The 24,617-nt window shown below is 37.8% G+C and overlaps 1 protein-coding gene across 1 annotated transcript; it reads left to right on the top strand.

Annotated features, from left to right (window-relative positions):
- The first annotated feature begins 21,709 nt into the window (after positions 1 to 21,709).
- On the top strand, positions 21,710 to 23,956 carry LOC147633766 (uncharacterized). The gene is made up of 4 exons (XM_086804482.1): positions 21,710 to 21,871; positions 22,188 to 22,304; positions 22,820 to 22,930; positions 23,535 to 23,956. The coding sequence occupies exons 1-4, from the start codon at positions 21,797 to 21,799 to the stop codon at positions 23,655 to 23,657; spliced, it is 426 nt and encodes a 141-aa protein (XP_086660608.1). The 5' UTR covers positions 21,710 to 21,796; the 3' UTR covers positions 23,658 to 23,956.
- Positions 23,957 to 24,617: the final 661 nt, after the last annotated feature.

Raw genomic sequence — 24,617 nt, 5'->3', positions numbered from 1 at the left:
TATTGCATCCAAATTGTTTAAACGAATGAAGAAGTTCCAAAAAATTTCAATGTAAATCAATGAACTTTTAAAGGTGAGTTATAAGTGTCTCATTGTAGAGAAGTTATATATATTTAAAAATGTATAATTGTAGATATGTTTCTTTCTTGTTGTAGGAAAATTTTAAGGCTTGGTGAAGTAAATGAAAATTCCAATCTTGTTCCAGTGAAGCAAATAAAAGGTTTAGTCTCTAAACTTGTCGTGCAGAGCTTGATAGATGAAAAAAAGTTCAAAAGAGTGAAACGTGATGCTGTCGAAAAGTTTATATCAAAAAGTAGAGTTGATGTCGAAAAAATTCAAGAATCCCTTGTTGGTATGAGTGGGGTGAGTAGAAAAGGATATGCTTTGATCTTTAACATCGTTTCTTCTACTCTCAAACGGATAAAACGTGTATTGTTACCCACCCCAGCAGCAGTGTGGCGCCAAAGAGGTCTTCTAAATCAGGAAATAGATGACTTCATTGGACAATATTTACATATCAAAAATGTATATGAAGGGGCCAAAGGAAGGACTGTATATGATCCTTTGAATAATATTTTTGTGGAGCTGCAACAATTACACAGAAGAATGGTGGAGTTTTATAACATCCTCATAACATCACACTTGAGGAATGTAAAGGAGTTTTAAAGTTTGTTGTTAAGCTTGACGAATGTGAAATTGTAAAGGAAAAGAAGATAGAAAGAATGACTATTACCTTGATGAATCGGGCACTTGATCCATCAATCACAAAGACCAGTTCAAAGTACTTTAGCGTCCAATCAGAAAAACATGTATGGTGGTTGGGATCATTTGAGGTATGGATTTTCTTATTTTGTTGTTAGTATTTGTTGAATATACATGTATATTTTTAATAAACTTCTACCATATCATTCTATTGTAATGGCAGGTGAAGACAGAGGACCATGAAACACTCAGATATACCCTCAACTGTAAGGATATGCCCTCAAGTGTAAGGATATGCCCTCAAGTGTAAGGATATACCCTCAAGTGTAAGGAGTCAAATTTTAGGGGGTCATCTTCATGTTCTAGGCAAAGGTGATTTTCAAGTAGAATGGCATATGGTGGCAGGTGATCTTAAGACATTGAAGTGTATGTACAATATCAGTAAAGGGGGTAACTCCAAATCTCCTTGCTTGTATTGTAAACAACCAGCCCATGTCTTGGATTTCAAATGGTGGAGAAGAGCACCCAATAGGGACAAGGATGATCCAAATTTTAAAGCAGTTCTTGATATTCCATTATGCAATGTTCACATTTGCACATTGCATGCATTGTGTAGAATTATTGAGAAACTTGTTTTTCTATATATTGGATTTGCTTGGAAACTTCGGCCTGAGGTGAAAAGAAAAGAGGCAATACAATCATTGGAAGCGGTATTATCAGAAATTGGTCTACATGGTGGAGATGTTCATATAACAAAAGATCTTAAGAAATCTACAAATGGTAAAGAGGTACCTATCAAGCCATCCATTGGTGGAGTAAAGGCCCGAAGGTTTTTATCACGTCCACAAAATATAACAAGAAAACATGGTAGACAATCACAATATGTATCCAGAATAAAATACAATGTGTGGAAGCAAGTCCACAATGCAGTAAGGCAAATGGGATGGCACGAGATGTGAAGGCTGAGGTGTGGAAATCGTTGGACAAGCTATTTGTTTATTGTTGTGACAAAGTTTCTTGGAACAAAAATGATCAACAGGCATTTGAGAAAGAGGTTAAGAATTTCGGAAAGGCAATGAAGGAAGCATGGACAACCTGCAACATAACCCATTACATGGTGAGACAACACTAACTTCCACCCAATTGTTCAATTTTGAGAACAAAATGATTTGTATTTTTTGTGTTTTCTAATGCTAGACTCTTTCTGTGTCCAAACAGCATATTATCTACAACCATCTTCCATTCTTTGTAAAAAAGTATGGATGCCCTGTAATCTGGTCTACACAAGGAATGGAAAAATCACACTACATGGCCTGTAATGCTTTCTTTAGACATACACAACATTTTGGAGGAAAACAAAAAGGCAACAGCTTAAAGGAAGTGTTTCAATGGTTTTATCGAGGCGTACTTCAAAAGATTGAAACAAAGAGAAAGGTCAATGCATCTCAAGTCAAGATAGCCTTTCAAGTAGCTCAGAAGCAGAGAAGACAGAAAATTTTAGAGAGTTTGAATGCAGCAGAGAGACATGCTGAATGGAGAAAATCAAAGGTCTTTGTAGATCACAAATGGGTGGATAGAATACAAGTGTAAATATTGTGTATCTCATAATCTCATAATTGAAAACACTTCTCAAATTTTGATGCATAGAAATACAGAATGTGTGTTTACAATTCTTTTGTGGTGGATACAGAAGAATACAAGTGTAAAAATTGTGTACCTCATAATTGAAAACACTTCTCAAATTTTAATGCATAGAAAATACAGAATACAAAAGATACAGCAGAAATAAATTGTTGTTCTAAAGCTAAATATACAATGACAATCATCTTATAGCTAATGGCCTTAGGATTTCTCCCAAGGTCTACCAATGGGAACCCTCCCTTTCACTTTATTTGGAGACTTCTTTTTCTTCAATGACACCAGAGTGCTCTGAGATCTTCCTTGTTCTGGTGAGGTTGGTTCTCGAGCACTTTCTCCTTCCTCCAATTTCTTTGGTGATCCCAATAGTGCTGGCTATCGGTTCCGTATAAGTTTGTGCTTGCCATAAGGCTCGAGACTGAGAGGATTCTTTACACCAGCAGCGAGCGCATAGGCAGTATATGACAAAAAATATCCTGCTCTAGAGCACTGTTTTTCGGAATAATAACCAAAAATATGTAAGGCAGACCTCTTCTCTATCAATATCACTTTGTCTGTAGACCATGAAAGGGAATGGCCACCCAGGGCCTCTGACATACACTTGAAAAAAAGAATTATTGCTTTCCCATTGTTGCTCATTGTCCCATGGTATATTAACAATTTGGCATTACATGTTTATCCACTGTAACTGCATCTCTTAAAGTCTCTGATTTCAGAGATATAAGATCAAGTGCTGCAATAGCAGACTTCTCCTCCTCTAGATTAATGCTTTGCTCCTCATCTTGAAGTTCTTCACTCTGCTCACTTGCCAACTCCTCCTCCTTTTCCTCATATTCTTCCAAGTCATGTTCTTGAGCAGACTTTTCAGAAACACCAAGCTCAACATAATGTAAATAAATGGCAAATGCAAAGCTCTCCTCCAATATCCTACAGCCCCTCTTGTGGAGATTGCAGATACCCTTGAAGCAGCCAGGTAGAACATCAAATCTCCTGTTCAATTGATACCTCAGCTTATCACTTTGGCATAAGTCCTTGATATGCACAAAAGCCTCATCCTTATTCACAATCCTTCCATCAGCTGTCGTCTGTCTAAACACCTCAAACTCGTCCTTCAAAAAGTGTTTGTGCTGAGCCACAATGTCAGTCAATTTGAAAGGAGTGTTGAACATCCTGTGAAATGTTGGATACTCCTTTTGGGCATTGGACTTTTGGAGAAACTCAAAAAGCTGTAGGTCTGGTGACTTTTGCTCTTCCAGAGGCTTCCTTGGCTCACCAGATTTGATTACTCCTTTGCTACTGGTACTCTGCCTCTTAGCTGTAATGAAAAATATCATAGCATAAATAAAAAATAATTCATATTTTCTCATATAAAGAAGAGTAAATTCAAATATTGCTCACCTAGACGTTCCTCAGCTTTGATAGAGTATCTTAACAGGTCCAATGTTCTCTTGGCAAGAGCATTATCCAAAACTATACATGCTGTAACGTCCCTCCCAAGCCATGTATGTATGTGTCTCTTTTAATATAGATTTCAATAAGAAAAGAGAGTGTAATTAGAAAGAGTGAGACAATAAGGCTAGAAACATTAGAAAAGTGTTAGAATAAAAATATTAGCTCCAAAAATCCTAAAAGAAATAAGAACATAAGAAAGAGATAAGTATCCCCAAAAATAGAATTTCGATTTTAGGTGATGAGAGGTCATATTTAGAGTACTTTTACACATTTAGAGTCCATGCATACTAAAAATATAGAAAAACAACGCGTTTTTAAAGATAGTGCGTTTGCGGCTATATACAGACGTTTTTGCCTATTCTGCCCGCGTTGGCTTGTAGACCACATGCCTTCCCGTTCTTTTGACTGGTTACATGACCATATTCTGAGTTTTTATCAGAGAGTTATGGCCGAAACAGTTTGCTGTTTCTGTCAGGGTCTCTACATAGAGAAAACTGTGAGAAGACAGCAAGTAGTCTCAAGGTAATCCTAGAGTTTGAGATGCATATATCCCTTCATTCTTATCTAATATCTCAGAAAAGAAGCTTAGATTTCTATAGTCTTTTGGAGGAAGAGACCAAAACTCCATAGCTTTTCTTTTAGAGAAAGAATAGTATGCCATAGCCCTGTAAGAGAAGGCTATTTTGCCATAGATCTTAGAAAGAGAGAAGAGTCACAGTATGAGTAAGAGGAGATAAAGCTTGGAGATGATTGGATGATTTCAATCATAAGACAAGGTATTAGAAGACTCTATTCTCATATGTCAAGTTCTAAAGCTCTTGTTAACAAGCAAAGGCAACGATAAACGACAAATTTCTATAAGGTATACACATATTTTGTTTTTCAATTATATATCATTCTTAGGGGTTGAGGTATGGCCCCGGCTTCTCTATTGATTGTTACAGTGATCTATTTGATTGATTTACCATTTAAAGTTTTAAGCAATAGCATATGCCTTAATAAAGAATGTCTTATCGCAATCTCAAGTTGAAATGCTAAAATCTTTGTGAAAAAGATTGTTTTCTTAAAAAAGGTGACATGGATCCTAGTCATATGGTTTAGTGAGTAAATGGATTGTTATCTTGGTTAAATTAAGGTACAGGTACAACTTCTCCCTGCCTTGACGCTGCCCCGTTCTTGTGCTTGTGTAGCCGGACGGCGGAGACGTTAGTAAGGCCCGGAGTTGGCCCATGGTATCCCTCATACCATTGGGAGAATGAGGTTTGCCGATTGAGGCAAGTGATTGTGATGATGCTGCCTAGTTCTGAGGGCCCAGGCTAGTGCGGTGAATTAGCCCACCCTAGTGCGCAGACATCCCTCTGAGGGGCGGGAGGATCGAGCGATGGAGCCTGAGAGGGCGACAGGCCGGCTTGAGTCCTCGCCAGCGGCCGACGATGAGGTGTATGGTCCCGTAGGGTTTTGCCCAGCATGTGGAGGCTGGAAGGCCGAATTCTAGATCATCGGCGGTATAAAGGAAAAGAATAAGAGAGCCAGTTTGGCTTGTATGAAATTGATTCATGTTTAAACTTTGTTTTTATAAATCTTATCTTTGGCATTATTGTATTGTGGAAAAAGGCAAAGGCTGTTTTAACAAACCTTGTGAACAGGCCTTAATTAAGGAACATGTTTATTTATGTCAAACAGTATGGTAGGATTAATTAGAAAACAAATTGACGCGTGAGTAGGGTGGAAAGTGGGAGGATGGAATGCCCCGACGGCACCATCCTACGGACGGGTGGACCCGATTAGTCGGGTAGCTTTCCAACATATTAAGTGAAAGCCCTACGTTAGATAAATAGGTTCTCGAGAAATTCTATTCTAGAAGACTAGGCCAACGGCTGTGCCTCGCATGGATGAGGAAAAAAGCGTTGCCTCTAGAAATCAAGTCTAGTAGTTGCCCAATTTATGATAAATTACCCTATGGGTGATTTGACTTTTAGAAGATCACGCTTCCCCTGTGGGATAGGACTAGGTCTTACCTATGAATCGTATCCTTGAATCTCTACATGGTCAAGGTGTCGATGAGTAGGAAATTTTCTCCAAGTTAATAAGACTTAGTGGACTATCTTAAGCTTTTCCCCCATTGTGGAAGGGGGGGGAACCTTACAAGTGGTATCAGAGCCGATCTTAGTTCCTAGGATTTGTTTTTCAAAGGTTAACTGTCAAGGGATTAAAACAAGTGATTGTTTATCATATGAGGACGAATCAATCATCTCTACTGGCCATAGAAATGATTTGAATATCCTCACATGTTGAGACAATCATCCTATGAAATTGTGCTTGTATCTTGGGGGTGCACACGCAAGATATTTGTACAATAAATTTGACAAATAAGATTGGGGAGAAAACCTTTTATGAGAAAAAAACATAGGGTGATCAAATTAAGAAACTAGTGAGAGACTGAATGACTAGAAGGATAGAGCGAAACTTGTTTAGAGAAATTTTCAGGATATATCTCATTAAGATTTGAACAGTTGACGTGTGAATGCCATCCATTCGATACTATACACTAGGACGATCATCCAAGATCTTTAATCCATCTCAGACAAACATGGATCTTGGATGTGTAATTCCCAGAGGATCATGCTATTAGATGTGTTAATCCCAAGATACTAGGTGTGTAATTTTTTAAAAAAACTAATCATCTCAGATATGTCAATCCTGATAATCTTTGGATGTGTTAATCCCAAGATACCAGATGTGTAATTCTCAAGAAAATGAAGATCTCAGATGTATTAATCCTGACTGCCTTCAAATGTAGTGCTATGATAAGTATTTGATAGTTTTGAACTTTTAATGGATATAATGAAAGAAGCAAGCTCACCCTTGCTCGCGTCTAAAAATCGTAAGAAATGCCAAATTAGTGTTGGGAGCATTGTTGTCAATCTAACCACTGGAGCTAGAATCAGTTATGACATGCCATGAAAGTACACCTTCGTGAAAGGTTTTATCCTCTAGGATTTCGAGAGGATAAAATGAACGAATTTTTGGAGCTAACCCAAGAAGGAAAGACCCTAAAAGAATGCCACCAAACTTTTGTTAGACTTCTCCGATTTGTTGTAGAGATAGATGAGGTAACTCTTCTCCATCGATTCATTTGGAAGCTTAATCTACCTTTGAATAACCTCATCAAGAATGTAAAACTATCCTCTATTTCAGAAGCCATAATTATAGCCAGAGACTATAATAAAGTTTTTCTGTATAGAAAGTGTCGAGAAGGACATGAGTCCTTCCATGTTAATCAAGAAGAGGTCCCCTAATTCAAGAGGAACGTCAAGCCCATCCCTGGTTACAAGGAATCATGAGCTAGAGCAAAAAAATTAGGTCAAGAATTTGGGATAGCTGGGTTAAAGATAACCGAATTCAACAAGTATTTCTATGAGTAAATAGAAGAGGATTGGTGCAAGATTCAAGTAATGTGCATGATGAATAGAGGTATTCTACAAGACGGTACTAAGATTATGAAATTACTATCATGGGTTAGATTGCGTAAAGGATTGATTCCCTTACGTTTCTCCATGACAATTTGTTAAGTACCATATTACATGGACGTATAGAATAAGGAATTCGAAGGTTCATATCATATGAGAGGTATATGGATGCATGAACTTAGGATAATAAGGCCAATTAACTTCAGAATAATAAAGACCTTTTGGAGGCACTACAAAACGAGCTAAGCACATGAAATAAAAGACTCTTTAAGAACAATGTTTAGATAAAAGAAGATTTTACCTAGGGGTGGGGACACCAATTTGAAAGAGACAGGAGGATTTACTTAGATACTACCCTGGCTCGCGAGATGAGGACATCTCGAATCTTTTAAGTGGGGGAGATTGTAACGTCCCTCCCAAGCCATGTATGTATGTGTCTCTTTTAATATAGATTTCAATAAGAAAAGAGAGTGTAATTAGAAAGAGTGAGACAATAAGGCTAGAAACATTAGAAAAGTGTTAGAATAAAAATATTAGCTCCAAAAATCCTAAAAGAAATAAGAACATAAGAAAGAGATAAGTATCCCCAAAAATAGAATTTCGATTTTAGGTGATGAGAGGTCATATTTAGAGTACTTTTACACATTTAGAGTCCATGCATACTAAAAATATGGAAAAACAACGCGTTTCTAAAGATAGTGCGTTTGCGGCTATATACAGACGTTTTTGCCTATTCTGCCCGCGTTGGCTTGTAGACCACATGCCTTCCCGTTCTTTTGACTGGTTACATGACCATATTCTGAGTTTTTATCAGAGAGTTATGGCCGAAACAGTTTGCTGTTTCTGTCAGGGTCTCTACATAGAGAAAACTGTGAGAAGACAGCAAGTAGTCTCAAGGTAATCCTAGAGTTTGAGATGCATATATCCCTTCATTCTTATCTAATATCTCAGAAAAGAAGCTTAGATTTCTATAGTCTTTTGGAGGAAGAGACCAAAACTCCATAGCTTTTCTTTTAGAGAAAGAATAGTATGCCATAGCCCTGTAAGAGAAGGCTATTTTGCCATAGATCTTAGAAAGAGAGAAGAGTCACAGTATGAGTAAGAAGAGATAAAGCTTGGAGATGATTGGATGATTTCAATCATAAGACAAGGTATTAGAAGACTCTATTCTCATATGTCAAGTTCTAAAGCTCTTGTTAACAAGCAAAGGCAACGATAAACGACAAATTTCTATAAGGTATACACATATTTTGTTTTTCAATTATATATCATTCTTAGGGGTTGAGGTATGGCCCCGGCTTCTCTATTGATTGTTACAGTGATCTATTTGATTGATTTACCATTTAAAGTTTTAAGCAATAGCATATGCCTTAATAAAGAATGTCTTATCGCAATCTCAAGTTGAAATGCTAAAATCTTTGTGAAAAAGATTGTTTTCTTAAAAAAGGTGACATGGATCCTAGTCATATGGTTTAGTGAGTAAATGGATTGTTATCTTGGTTAAATTAAGGTACAGGTACAACTTCTCCCTGCCTTGACGCTGCCCCGTTCTTGTGCTTGTGTAGCCGGACGGCGGAGACGTTAGTAAGGCCCGGAGTTGGCCCATGGTATCCCTCATACCATTGGGAGAATGAGGTTTGCCGATTGAGGCAAGTGATTGTGATGATGCTGCCTAGTTCTGAGGGCCCAGGCTAGTGCGGTGAATTAGCCCACCCTAGTGCGCAGACATCCCTCTGAGGGGCGGGAGGATCGAGCGATGGAGCCTGAGAGGGCGACAGGCCGGCTTGAGTCCTCGCCAGCGGCCGACGATGAGGTGTATGGTCCCGTAGGGTTTTGCCCAGCATGTGGAGGCTGGAAGGCCGAATTCTAGATCATCGGCGGTATAAAGGAAAAGAATAAGAGAGCCAGTTTGGCTTGTATGAAATTGATTCATGTTTAAACTTTGTTTTTATAAATCTTATCTTTGGCATTATTGTATTGTGGAAAAAGGCAAAGGCTGTTTTAACAAACCTTGTGAACAGGCCTTAATTAAGGAACATGTTTATTTATGTCAAACAGTGTGGTAGGATTAATTAGAAAACAAATTGACGCGTGAGTAGGGTGGAAAGTGGGAGGATGGAATGCCCCGACGGCACCATCCTACGGACGGGTGGACCCGATTAGTCGGGTAGCTTTCCAACATATTAAGTGAAAGCCCTACGTTAGATAAATAGGTTCTCGAGAAATTCTATTCTAGAAGACTAGGCCAACGGCTGTGCCTCGCATGGATGAGGAAAAAAGCGTTGCCTCTAGAAATCAAGTCTAGTAGTTGCCCAATTTATGATAAATTACCCTATGGGTGATTTGACTTTTAGAAGATCACGCTTCCCCTGTGGGATAGGACTAGGTCTTACCTATGAATCGTATCCTTGAATCTCTACATGGTCAAGGTGTCGATGAGTAGGAAATTTTCTCCAAGTTAATAAGACTTAGTGGACTATCTTAAGCTTTTCCCCCATTGTGGAAGGGGGGGGAACCTTACACATGCACATAAAGATACACAGAGAGATGAGAAGAAAATCATTACAAAATATATCGGTAAAGGCTAGAAAATACGAGATATGCATCGATTCTCATCACAAAATACTTTTTGTCAGAAGACACGATTTTGACATGTCTTTGCAGAGCCAGAATCTTGAAATCACATTTCATTGCGAATATTCTTTGTATGCTTTAGAACTCATATACTATCCTATGTAATTTAGGGAGAGGATATACAAGAAAGTGTAACAAAATCTGCTAGAAAATGCGATATTGTGTCCCCCTCATGCAAAACCATCCTATATCGCGTTTTCCATCAAAACCACCTTTATATCGCGTTTTCGATGTTGGAACTACTACACCTCGGGGTCCGACAACATCGACAAGCGCATGTTTGTGTACTGTCACAGAAGTCTCAAATGCTGACAATACAGAATATAACATTGTAGTATAAAATTGAGATCGCTTTGAACAGTACCTCTTTTTCCTCTGTCCATGCTTTCTGAACAAAAGTGTTTGCAGGACCTTGAATAGGTGTATCAAGTTTGCCTGCAAGGAATACCAAGACGACAGGAAGGTGGTTTAGGGTTGAAGCAGATGAACTGTGTCTATTTGGTATTTTAGGGTACGAGGGTAACGCTTGATGAGGAAAGCATTGGCTGGGTGCTTGATGTGAAGGGGATGGTCAACATGGTCACTAGACGGTTTGTGTGGAGGAGAATGCAAAAGGACACGATTAAAGAATCTGCCACACAAAAATCGAGGACACATTATCATGATGCACGTGGCAGGTACAGTTGATCACACGTGTGACATTTATAGTGGCACGTGCCACGTGGGCGTGAATCCCGAGGCATAAAGTATACAATGTGCTAGAATACTTGCCCTCCTCACATGTCTGTTCATCAGCACAACAACAAAGAACTCCTCCACAAAAAGCCTCCTCCGAATGAAGGATACCATTCAGCATGGCATCCTCTGACTGAAAGATAACCTGATATCAGCATATCCCCAGCTCTCAGCCAAAGCCAAGTACAAATACTCCAGCGTATCCCCAGCTCAACCAAAGCCAAGTACAGAGCCTTCTGAAAGGATTGTACCATCTGAGAGGGTATACTCCTGCAAAACTGAAACCTCGTATTGTTTCTTCCTTATATATATTCGATGTCTAGTCCAAGTCTAAAAGAATCTTTTCAGAAAATAGATATCTGCATCTGCATTGAATAGTATATAAGTTTCGGTATTGGAACACCTTTTTTGTCGGGAAACGCGATTTCGATATGTGTTTGCAGTGAGAACCTTGAAATCGCGTTTCATTGCAAATTTTGGCTTTAAGCTTTTCTGTTCTTCACCTTGGAGTCATGTATCATACATCCCTCTGCAATGACATGGAATAATTCGTGATGAGATAGTACTAAAATTTTAGTGGGAAAACGCGATATGAACCAATTTTCCTAGCAAATGTTTCGAAAATGCGTTTCTGGCAAATCTCTTCCCTTGATATGCTCTCTCGTGGTGGAGAAGGCAAATTTCGAGTCATTCCATATCTTACTTGATTCTGATGACATGGAATTTCTTGTCCTCCTCTTTCATGTTCTGTTCCATGATAGTTCTCACTATTGTACCTATTTATGAGTGGAAGCTTACCTTTATTGGATGTCATCTTTAAAGGTAATTAACCATTTTGCTTATTACTCTTTCAGTTCTGATGGCAAGAACAAAGGAAACTGCAAGGAGAAAGGGAAGTGGTCCTAACTTGGCTGTGGCTGGAGGTCAAAGTCCTCCAAGAAGGACAAGCCCATGCACATGCTCCAGAAATGCCAGAAGAAGAGAATCAATCAGGGAACCAATGTTCTCAGGGAGATCAGGAAGGCACAAAAGGCTGTAGGCTTTGCAATGCCCATGGCTTCTTTCCAGAGACTCGTGAGACAAGTATGTGACTATTGGGGTGTCGGATTCAGGTGGAGTAGGACAGTCCTTCTCACCCTACAGGAGGAAGTAGAAGATTTTCTCATATAGTTCTTCCAGGATACCATGCTATTTGCTGCCCATGCACACAGGGTGACAATAATGAAAAAGGATATCAACACATTAGTGAGAGTAAGGTACAGATATGATAAAATTTTGAATGCAGAAGATTGGGATGATATTAAGATGAGAGACATCTTATTAATACCACCAAGTAGGAAGCCCTCTAAGGATGAGGTGAAGATAGAAGAGGTCACACACAACTATGAGACCAGAGGGAAGTCAGCCTATGAGGATTTAATGAAACAACAAATGAAGGATTCATCTTCGGACCTAGAGTAAGAAACACTTGTTAAGGAGTTGAAGATACAGGAGAGGCTTCTGGAGTTGGGGCCCAAAATTACAATAAAATTAGAGACCACTGATTTTGATTTGGCTGATTTGGAGTTCAGGCTCACTAGAGACTGTATAAAAGCTCTTTCCCAGAGGAAGACGTACCTCACAGATACGCTCATCCTGGCTACTCTCTAGTGAGTATTTTCCAAGATTATTCTTTCTACAAAAGTATCAATCCTTTTCAATCTCAAACTGAGTCTTTCCTTGTGCAGCATGTTCAAGAGCAAATTGCATCCTGGGTTATGCATAGGATCTTCACTGATCCAGGAATCTCTTTCAAGCTCAAAGATCACACAGAGAGTAGTGCAGACATTGCAAAATGGTTCAATTACTGCAATTTTGAAGTAGTTGATGTCATCTTCCTACCATACCACTCCAAGTAAGTACACCTAGATTTTAGATTTAATAGTACTTTGCTTTTTTGGTTCCTTTATCTTTCTGGTCCTTATATTATTCTTCTTTTTGTAGCTCTCATTGGAGTTTTGTTTCCATTGACCTTGAACAAAAGAGATGCTATACATTTAACTCTCTTCAGGGTACCCACCAGGAGCTAGGCCTGTAAGTCTTATCCTTAATGTATTCTCGTGAAACTTTGGAGTATGGAGAATGCTAATATCAAAGAAATTTGATAGTTCTCATATTTCCTTTGGTATTGTAGTGTCTTGAAAAGACTTTTTGATGCCCTGGACTTATGTCCTCCAAATACAAATTTACTCAACCTGATTGAACCAATTGCATTGTAGGTTTGTGGAAGAACACCAATCTTATTTTATCTTCTCTATAGAGAACTGTTTATCTTTATTTAAACTCTCATAATTTCATTTACAGACACCACAACAAACAGACCCATATTCTTGTGGATGGAGATTACTTATGACAGCTAAATACATGTTGGACTCCTACTTTGGAGAGAAGCAGCCTGAGTTTATAAGTTAAAAGATTTACAATCTTCAAATTTTCTAATTTTTAACATAAATGCAGTCAGTTTCTGAAAATAATATTTTCTTTATTTTGCAGATGCAAGAAGATAGTTTTGGCTCTGACTACATCTAGAGTTTCAGAGCCTATTCTTGCATCTCCTCCAATTCTAAACGAGCCAATATCCCCTTCTAATATTGATGTAGAAATGATTACTGAGCCAATTTTGAGGTTGCTACGACTTGCTTCTCCTATTCTTGCATCTCCTCCAATTCTAAACGAGCCAATATCTCCTTCTAATATTGATGTAGAAATGATTACTGAGCAGAAAGATGATTTGAAATCTTTCAATGTAAATGATAACATTCTTGATGGGTTCCAGAAAGTTCAGGAGCAGCCTTCCAAAGTGCTTGAGGAGATGAAAATGGAAGATGAGCCTCTCCCATGAAATATGAAGTCTTCGGATGTAACTGAGGTGCAAAAGGAGAAGCTGAGGAAGAGCCATATCGACAAGGAGCCTTTATCTGAGTCTTTGGACCAAAGCCAGAGCTAGAATCCCAAATATAGGCATATTTGTACATCTATAGATATACCCTCCTCTGTACATCTGAGAACAACAACAGTAAATGCAATTACTTTCTCTCAATGGATCACTTTTTGGTTTGAAAATGTTAAGAATTCTATAATGCTTTTACTGTTTGGTAAAAGTATATATGAATTGTCTATTGTACCTGAGTTCAAGAATTCTATAATGCTTTTACTGTCTGGTAAAAGTATATATGAATTGTCTATTGTACCTGAGTTCAAGATGATTGAACTATCTGAATTGTTCTGCTTGCAATATCTCTGCATTGTATCTTACTTTCTCTTCTTTGCAGTATCTGAAACAAAATCACAGTTTCAAAATGAGATGTCTACATTTTTTGAATTAAAATTTTGATAAAACAATTTTGCCAATCTTGAATGAGTACTTTAGGAAACTCAGTTTACCTTTTTGTTGTTTAAAATGAATGAAAATCCCATGCAGACACTCCCTTCAGTCTCGTTTATAATGTCATTCCGTAAATCGAGAGAGTGTGCAGTATCTTCCAAGTGTGATGGATGCTATTAAAATGCCATTCTCGACAACATCTATATCAATAATATCATTTTCTAGACATGAAGAGCTCTCATCTTGTTCCATTGGTACTAGCTATGTACCTATCATCCTGCTTCGTTTATAATAAAATGAGAAAATAAATTTCTGGGAGGCAAACATGTACTTGAGATTGATTGTGTCATGGACAACCTCACAATACATAGTGTTGGCCATAATTTTATCCCAACCATCATCCAAAAATTTTGGAATGTCATCACAGCCTTTTGCTTTAAAAGAAAACATAGTCTTACAAACTCTGATTGAATATTCTTGAAAAATATCTATGAAAACATTGACAGGCATAAAAACTGTGATTTTGACTATTCTTGTTGCAATATTTGGTTTCAATGAATGCTGCACTTCTGCATATAGTTTGGCTCTATATGCCTCTATTATACTTCCATCGGGAACATGCCAGTATATTATATTCCATTCCAAAAAATCTTGCCTTTGCAATATGCCATAAGAATGAGCATGGTCCAATATAGCTGGTAGAAGTGATCATAGAAAAAAATACCCGCTTTAGCCAAGTCTCTTACAGATCTACCTTTGTACTGTAGCTCTCCTACCGTGCCATGTACGACATTGAAGAATCCTAAAATGCATTCCACTAGTTGCCACTCCTCGTATGATGAAAGATATAGATCTGAAACATTCAAAAAGATCATCTTAGTTATAAAGGGAGAAACAATTGTGCCTTGAAAATAATTTAAGTTATATTATGCGTTTACAATTTGGTCTATGATATGGAAGATAAGCTGGATATTCTCGTAATTGAAGTTCTCCATGCATATAAACATGCTGCACTAGAATCTCTTTTACGTATCTTCTGCCTTCTTTTACTCTAAAACCTTTTACTCTGCCTTTCCAGGATGTTAGGAAAGTACTCGTTGATTGTTGCCTTTTGCTCTTCTTCCTGATCCTCTTGGGTTGCATTAGTACCCAAGCTCCTTTTCCCACTTCGAACATTTTCCAACTAGCATTTGCTGTTACAATATTGGAAACTTATCCTTTGGTTATATGCTTGATATGACCTTGAAAAAGAGACCTTCAACCAAGCCTCCAAACCCCTTGAATTTTTCTAAATTCTTTTTCTTTCACAGAAACCAGAAAATTGCACGTACCTTCTCTCTTTCTTTTGCAAGCCTTCCTCCCTTTGATTTTTCTCAATATTTTTTTACCTTCTCTCCCTCCTTTGCTCTGATACCACTAAAACCACTAGGATCATGGGGAGACACACCGTCCAACCAAATACCAATTGGTTCATCACTTCAATCAAATTACCATAACCGAAAAATTAATAAATAATCATAAAAGCATAACATAGCATAAAAAACACAAGAGAGAATCATTGGGTGCAATCTATCCCCCCCTCAAGAAGTGTCGGCTTCCTTCCACTTCTTGAGTATTGCTTTTAACACAAGCTTAGGTAAAGTGTTCCTATCTAACCACTAAAGGATAATTACAAAAAGAACCCCAAGGGCTAATTCATGTGAAAATAAATAAGTCCACACCCAATATAACAAAAGTGGGCAGCTCAATAGGTCCATGCTCGAATACAAAATCTTGTAGTAGACACTACGACAAAAATATCAAAATGAGAACTATCCCGATAATAGCTCGCACCATATCGCTGCCATCACGTCCCAGCCAATCCGGCTTACAAGCACGAGACCCGTCAATCTCACCAACCTACAAGGTTGTCCATTCAAACACACTATGAGTTAGCAACAACGGACAACCTACAAGGTTGTCCATTCAAACACACTATGAGTTAGCAATGTATGCTACAAGTCCACGACAACACATAAGTAATAAATCTAACACTTAGTTCTAGCTATCCCTAATTTCATATATCCTACACATGGAATATTCGGAATCACCCAAGTGCCGTTCTTTATACATAGTGGTAATTAGTGTTGAAATATACAAGTGAATAGGGTGTGTGTGGGAACAAGCCCTTGGATAGAGGTTGTAAAAGAGAATTTGTAAATGTGAGAGAACCTGTGAAAAGGTGAGAAGAATCTACTAGGAGAGAATAAAGGGTAGCATGAGAAGGTTTAGGAAGTGTGGAGATATTCTGGGAGAGGTGGAGAGAATCAAGCAAAAGAGGTGGAGTGAATCAAGGAGAAATCAGTGGGATTGGATGCTTGGATGTAAACTCTATAAATTGAGGCATTGACCTAATGAGAATTTGCTGGTTTTTGATTATCCATGCCTACATTAAATTATTAGTTAATTGCTCACTAATCATGTCTTAATTATCATCTAATCACTTTGTTAATGATGTTGATTCTAGCATTTGATCCACCATAGCTCATCACATTGCTGTAATTTTAACATGATATCAAAGCCAAGCCTAGAATCCATCAAGTTTATGAGCCCATTATTTAGTTAATTAGGATTAGTAGATAATTAGAAAATAATCAATTTTTTTAGTTATTTTCAACTAACCCTCTGTACCCCCACCAGTGGGAGGAGCTCCCACTCCGTGCACACATAAAATTAGCCCAAACCCTTCTAGCCATAGATAGCCACTTCAATGGTCCTCCAGCCAATCTAATGAGAAGCGCAAACTGCCACCTAGAACTCCAGAAATTCGCAGATTCGCTGGCGCTTATTTTTTGAGTGAAAAATAAGATCTCTACTTCATCCAATCAAATGGGTCTAATTCCTCTTAGCCCCGGGGATTTTCAAGCATGCTCTACAAGTTGGTGAAGTCAAAATTTACTTTGATCAAGTCTACAGTGAGATCCAAGCTCTTCATCAAATCTACAGGTGACTTTGGTAAAACAGAGATTAAGCATTCAATGTTTGGTCAAATCTTATGTTTCTTGGCTTAATCCTCTAGTAGACAAATTGCTATTGATGGCCTTGAAAGGATTTGAGCTCATTTGAACTCTAAGGCCTCAGATTTGGGCTCCTCGTATACTCTATTTTTTGCACATAAAACAGAGGATTAATTTACTAATCAATGATTAATCAGTACTAATCACTATATTTTGGTGCAATTGAGGGTTCAAATTAACCATTAGGTATCTGATACAGATCCCTATAACTTCATATTGCAATTCGGAGTTGGTTTGGTACTCCAACCATTCCGTACAAATTGGTTACCCTTGATTTAATGTAATTTCTGGTAAAATTATGCTGATAAATTTATGGTAATCATCATTTAACATTTAACCCTTGGTTAATGCCTGCAAATCACACTCAAATTCAAGATTATTCACAGCCAGAGTTACATTTGGGAATGTGCATAAGAATGAATTCTATATGCATTATGTATTGGGCACATTACATCAGTGTAAAAATGGGATCAGACACTGCCCTTGTCCAGAATAAGGCAAGAGGTAAGACCTCCCACATACATTTGGGTTTGCATTGCATAATGACACAAGATAAACATCAAAAGCCCAAAAGAATGTCAACAAAACATTTAAACATGTTGCTCACATGGAGCAAGAACTGACAGATAAGATGGAGCAAGAACTGACGGACAAGCTCATGGCCTCAGTCATGAAAGAAGAAGAGCATCTCTTTCCAAGAGGAGGATCCACACCAAGAAGAAAAGCTAAAGGAAGCATTGAAGGAAGACATGGACACGAGAAAAGAAGCTGCCCCACAAGAAGACTAAAAGAAGAGGAAGACATGGACGCATGAAGAGAAGCTGCCACGACAAGAAGACGTGAAAATCTCTGAGAGAGAGAGAGAGAGAGACCCCACAACCCAATGTAACCTGCCCCAACAAAGTAAAACCACCTCTGAGCCACCGATGATGTAGGCCACGTGGTAGATGTATGTGTGAGCACTTTAGTCAAGGTCACGGGCACTTGTAGTAGCCTTGGACACATAGAGAGAGTGTGTGTCAAGGACTATGAGTTTAGGGACTTGAGGCACTGGTCGCGGACTATCAAGTAAGAGAGAAACTTGGTATAGGGTCCAGGTGTGCTAAGTTAACTTGAGGGGAGGTGTGCTAGTAGACACTGGTCGGACTATCAAGTAAGAGGGAAACTTGGTATAGGGTCCAGGTGTGCTAGGAGTATTCACTTGAGGGGAGGTGTTGAAATATACAAGTGAATAGGGTGTGTGTGGGAACAAGCCCTTGGATAGAGGTTGTAAAAGAGAATCTGTAAATGTGAGAGAACCTGTGACAAGGTGAGAAGAATCTACTGGGAGAGAATAAAGGGTAGCATGAGAAGATTTAGGAAGTGTGGAGATATTCTGGGAGAGGTGGAGAGAATCAAGCAAAAGGGGTGGAGTGAATCAAGGAGAAATCAGTGGGATTGGATGCTTGGATGTAAATTCTATAAATTGAGGCATTGGCCTAATGAGAATTTGCTGATTTTTTATTATCCATGTCTACATTAAACTATTAGTTAATTGCTCACTAATCACGTCTTAATTATCATCTAATCACTTTGTTAATGATGTTGATTCTAGCATTTGATCCACCATAGCTCATCACATTGCTATAATTTTAACAATTAGGTGTCCCCAATTAACCATAGAAGGATGGATGGACAAACCTTGCCAATTTAGCCAACCATGCAATATAGATTTGGATAATCCAAATCTATCTATAATTCATAGCTCACTCCTATTGGGGACTTGCCTAATGCTCATATCACTATACATCACGTCCGTATTTTTTGGGGGCTTGCCTAATACTAATCCTTATTGGGGATTTGCCTAAAGATTCTCTCACTATTTTCAATTCATAGCGCACCCCGATTGGGGAGGATAATTGTCCTAATCTAACTACAATTCCTAGCTCACTCCAAATGGGGACTTCCAAAATGCTCCTCTCACTAGACCTCGCCCCTATTGGAGACTTGTCTAAGGCTAACCCTTATTGGGGATATGTCTAATACTCCTCTCACTAGATTTGACCACCCATTAAATATAGATTTCCAAATCTATATACAATTCATAGCTAACTCCATTGGGGACTCACAGAATGATCCTCTCACTAGATTTTACCAACCATTCAATATAGACTTAGACAATTCTCCAAATCTACAACAATTCATATTTCACTCTTATATTAAGGACTTACCTAATGCTCTTCTCAATAGATTTGGCCAACCATTCAATATAGATTTAGACACTTGTCCAAATCTATTTTTAATTCATATCTTACTCCTAATGCTCCTTGACTAGACCTCACCCCCATTAAAGAATTTCCTTGACCACAAACTTGGCTAATCATTCAATACAAATTTGGACAATCCAAATATATCTACAATTTATAGCTCATTCCCATTGGCGACTTGCCTCAAAAAGAAATGTCAACATCAACATTTGGTAGGATCTGGAATACAAAATTCAACCATGTTAGCCTTGCCAAAACAAGTGAACTGTTTTCAAAGTGCACTATATGCAGTGGAATAAAGGATCAATTTTGGGAGCCACAAAGTGCCAAGATGAACATAATAGATTGATGCATCAAAGAAAGGCCCACATGTTGCAACAACTTAGTTGTAGAAATATCTACTATGCTTATAGATTGAACTCACAATTAAATCCTAATAAGTACTTATACATAATACATGATGATAAGATGATAAGATGGACCAAAAGGAAACAATGATCCTGAGATTGAAGGTGTGTTCCAAGGAGACTGATAAGTCAACACAATTGCCAATGTCACTAATGGGAATGATAACCCATGGACATGGAAAAGGGCATTATGGACATTTTGCTATCAGTTTATGGACATATGATCCAAATTCACAATAGGTTCTCTTGCCTTGTGCCTAAGAAACCTTGAGAGATGTGATAGACATGAGTATGGAGATCTTTTTAATGATGGTATGCCCAGACCTACTAGCAAATTGTTGAATGCTTCAAACTCTAGAAAGGCTCTTTATCAGCATTACCCGCATGAGGGTGGATACATGGATGCCTATTCAACTACATTGAATGATGTTGGGATAGCAACAGAAGTGTTGAACACAAATCCTAGTTTAGAATTCAAGAAGTTTCCAAAGAATTTGATGTTGCAATTGGACAATTGTGCATTAGAGAACAAGAATCGGTATTTGTTTGCCTATCTATCATTGTTGTTTGCCTATCTATCATTGTTGGTTGCCAAAGGAGTATTTAAGATGGTCCAGTTAGGATTTCTGATGGTTGGTCATACACATGAGGATATTGATGCAATGTTTAGTAGGTTTTTTGAGAAACTAAGGACTAGCCAAACATCCAACCCCATTCTTGATTGAGTATTGGGAGGCCATGGTTCAGGCAATAGAGAGACCAAGTGTCTAGGACAGATGCTTCTATCAAAACTTTTAGCCAAGAACTCTAGGCACACATGTGGATGACATAACTATTGATATTGATGATGAATTCTTAGGATTGGAGGAACTTGATGATCACTATTGTGGACCACAAAGTAAAAGGCCGAAGCAAGCTTTTGAGCCCATGGTTGATGTTAGAAAGGGAGACTTTGTTCTTATTCGACCATCAGAACCAATATATCCTATATGGTTGGTATAGCTCTGAGTAACATAGATGCCAGCAGAACATCTAAAAACTACAAGAGGATTTTAATAAAATATTGGGCACCAGCATGCAAACAGAGAAATGTTAGTGATGCTAAGGTTTATAGAGATTGTTGGAACAAATTCTGGATGTGTAACAAGAAGGATCCTTTGCGTTGGGAACTATCAAACATGATAGTTTTTGCGTGGGTCACTAAGGGGCAAAAAGTGCCACAAAAGATTAAGATTCTAGCAAATGTGTGTGCTAAGGCAAAGGAGAGTTTGGCAACATCTGAGGACTATGATGAAGGCCAGTGAGTTTAGATCATTACAGCTAGCAAACTATGATTGATCGATGGATCTGTGCTGCCAAATGTCAAGGGGGATTTAGTGTGGGATACAACAACTAGTGTGTGTTTCTATAGACAACTAATACTACTATAAACAAGGGTAGTTTTACTCAATCAAATGATGTAATTCTAGAGAGTCAAATTTAAGAGAATTTCTTGTATCATCATCTTCAAAAGCCCTAACCCCTACATCAATAGTGTTCAGTTTGTTAATATCATATTGCTATACTTGTTAGAAACTTTTCAAGCTAAAAGACAGGGGATACAGAAATGCATCATCTGAAATCGAAACAGTGATGTGCACATGATGTGGCACTCATAAATTATAACGTTAGACTAGAGAAATGCATGTTGATTCCTTGTATGTGTGAAGAGGCTCAAATGTGTGGTGGCCATGTAGCAATGAAGGAGGGGCTTCAAATGGAGAGGCTCAAATTGTGAACAAGAGGGGAGGTGGGGGATTTTTTATTATTTTACTTTTTTGCATGGAGAAGGAGAGAGGACAAATATGGTAGGCAGGTAAAAGGCGGCAGTTTAGCAGAGTGTATGTGGGCGATCCCACCAAAGGAAGTCCTTTGTCTCTCACACACACACACACACACACACACACACACACACACACACACTCACATTAGCCTTAGAGCCCCCCCTTACTATTAAGGAGCTTTGCATCATAGCCTTCTCTTCATTTCTGATCATAAACTTCTTCAATTTGCAAGAATTAGAAAAAAAAAAACAACCCCATCTCACAAAGCCATGGCTTCCTTCACCACCCTCTCCGGCTCTCCTCTGTCTCCTCCGGCCTGCCTAGTCTCCCCTCCCCAAGCACTTGTAAGTTCTCTCTCTCTCTCTCTCTCTCTCTCTCTCTCTCTCTCTCGTCTAAGGTTTGCTCAGGTTAATTGCTCTCTGTAGAGTGTCTCTTGCAACATGCATGTTAATCATACCTTCTAATTACTGTTAATCATACCTTCTATTACCTGTTAATCATACCTTCTCTTGCAACATGCATGTTAATCATACCTTCTATTACCTAATTATCTTGCAACATGCACGTTAATCATACTTTCTATTACGTGTTAATTGTTAATTGTATTCAATAGAACACTGCTAAAAAAATCTCTGTATTTAATCGACTGATTTGCTGTAGAAAATTGCTAATTTCAATGGATTAAGAGCCTGCCAAATTATGCCGAAGCTCACCGCCAGAGCTGTGGCTCTCAGGCAATCCTGCTCCTCCCGGCCTCTCAAAATTACTTGTTGCCAGGTAATTAAATAACTCTGAAATTATCAGCTTTTTAACGTCTTCAATCCGTAACACCATTTGCAAATCATTTTTTGATTATTGATCTGATAGATCTTAGGCGTGGTTTATCCTTAATTCTAGACCCAAATTAATTAAGCGACACTAACTGATCTCGACATGATTAGCATGCAGCTTTTTTATGATTAGGGTATGATTTTGCATGCGGTTTAGTAATGGTAATTAGCAGCCTTAATACGATTAACTGAATTAAGCGACACTAAGTGATCCCGACATGATTGATTTGCATGCAGCTTTTTTACGATTAATGTTGCAGTAGGGTATGATTTTGCATGCGGTTTAGTAATGGTAGTTAGCAGCCTTGATACGATTAATAACTGAATTAAGCGACACGTCTAAGTGTTCTGATTGATTTGCATGTAGCTTTTTTACGATTAATGTTGCATTAGGGTATGATTTTGCATGCGTTTTAATTAGTAATGGTAATTAGCAGCCTTGATATGATTTTGCATGTGCAGAGTACACTGGAGCAGATCCAGGACATAATTGCCACCCAGCTCTCAGTTGAACGTGCAAACGTGCAGCCGGAAACCAAGTTTTCCGAACTGGGCGCAGATTCTCTCGACACAGTAAGCGCCCTTCTCGATTAATTACATAATTTCCACATTAATCAAATCACAACAATTAAAAATAAACCCCTCTATACGCCCTTAATTACATAATTTCATCATTAATCAAATTAAAACAATTAAAGATAACCCCTCTCTCGATCAAAAACTTGAAGTGTATCTTATAGCTTAGATAAAACTACTCGTCTTTTATATATACAAAACAAAAACAATTAAACACTTCATCTTTGACTAAATTTAGATAAAAATTTATCTTGGAGAAAAAATTAAGCACAACTTGATCTTTGAGAAAATGACACACATATTCTTTAAAAAATGATCTTTAGATAAAAAATTCATCTTCCATAAAAAATTAAGCACAACTTGTTCTTTGAGAAAATGACACATATATTTCTTTAAAAAATTATCTTTAAGAAACAGTTGAGTGCTTATCCATGTGTAAATTGACACACAAATCGCTTCCTCTCTTTAAAAAATGATCTTTAAGAAATAGTTAAATGCTTATCCATGAGTAAATTGACATACAAATCACTTCCTCTCGAATTAATCTTTACATTAATTAGTGAGTGACTTTGATTTTAAACTTCTCAATTTGTCTCCACAGGTGGAGATTGTGATGTCATTGGAGGAAAAATTTGGTGTCTGCATTGGTGAGCAAGATGCAGAAAACATCTCAACTGTGCAACAAGTGGCTGACTTGGTTGAGAAGCAAAAAGTGGCTTCTTAGATAATTTTCCACTTAATTAAGTGGGTTTTGACCTAGAGCAACAAGAAAACCTCCTCCATTGGCCTGCCTTTTTGTTGACATTGTAAGGTTGTGTAGTGCTTTTTCCTTAGATATAGCATAATAACTAACAAGCTAGCAGTCACAAGCTTGTGAAATTTTTTAGGTGCATGATTAATTATAAAACAAAAATATCTCAATGAGTCATGTCAATTAGTGTTTCTTGTTTAAGAGCTCCTATGTTCTAATGTTTGTCCAAATTTTTAGGTGCATGATTAATTATAAAACAAATATATCTCAAAGAGTAATGTCAATTAGTGTTCCTTGTTTAAGAGTATTATGTTCTAATGTTTGAATTTGCTCCAAAACCAAGGATATGCTTTTGTACTAGTGTCTTCAATCGACTACCAATTACTCTATACGTATAAACATCCAAAGTTTCCAAATTTATCCTTCGTTGCCATGGAGGTGGTGTTCTTGCTTCAATGTTATGATGAAATGCATGCTTTTTTTAATGATCATGTCTTCAAGAGTTATGCCATCAATATCATTTACATCATGTTTATGCTTGACTTAAGATGTCTATCATCTAATCTTCAATCTTTAGTAAAGCTCGTGTTTTTTGAAGCATGTGCATTACTATTAGGCCATTGTGTGGTGGCATCTTCATTACCTTCTCTTTTTGTGTAGTAGTAATAGTACTTATTGTAGCACTTGTGTATTTGTAAAGCTTCATTATGGAATCCCAACATGCTAACACAACCCTCTAGATTTTTAGACTCTAGATCTATGTTATATATTCACAATATTGATGAGAGTGTCATTTTTGGGTGTTACCTATAGTTTTTATTTTTTTGTGTTACCTATAGTTTCTTTATGCAATTCACATGTGCAATATTGATGAAGACTCTTCAATTTTTGGTGTCACCTAATAGTTTCTTTATGAAATTCACAATATTGATG

Source organism: Cibotium barometz, chromosome 11, assembly GCF_041138505.1.
Source record: "Cibotium barometz isolate CiBa-2024 chromosome 11, ASM4113850v1, whole genome shotgun sequence".
Classification (NCBI taxonomy): domain Eukaryota; kingdom Viridiplantae; phylum Streptophyta; class Polypodiopsida; order Cyatheales; family Cibotiaceae; genus Cibotium; species Cibotium barometz.
The sequence above is the reverse complement of the archived record's forward strand: the minus strand, read 5'-3'. Positions and strand labels throughout refer to the sequence as shown.

Coding starts and splice junctions, on each gene's coding strand:
- LOC147633766 (XM_086804482.1), top strand. CDS start 21,797: ATGGCTTCCTTCACCACCCTCTCCGGCTCTCCTCTGTCTCCTCCGGCC. Junction 21,872..22,187: donor TCTCCCCTCCCCAAGCACTT/GTAAGTTCTCTC, acceptor GATTTGCTGTAG/AAAATTGCTAATTTCAATGG. Junction 22,931..23,534: donor GCGCAGATTCTCTCGACACA/GTAAGCGCCCTT, acceptor TTGTCTCCACAG/GTGGAGATTGTGATGTCATT.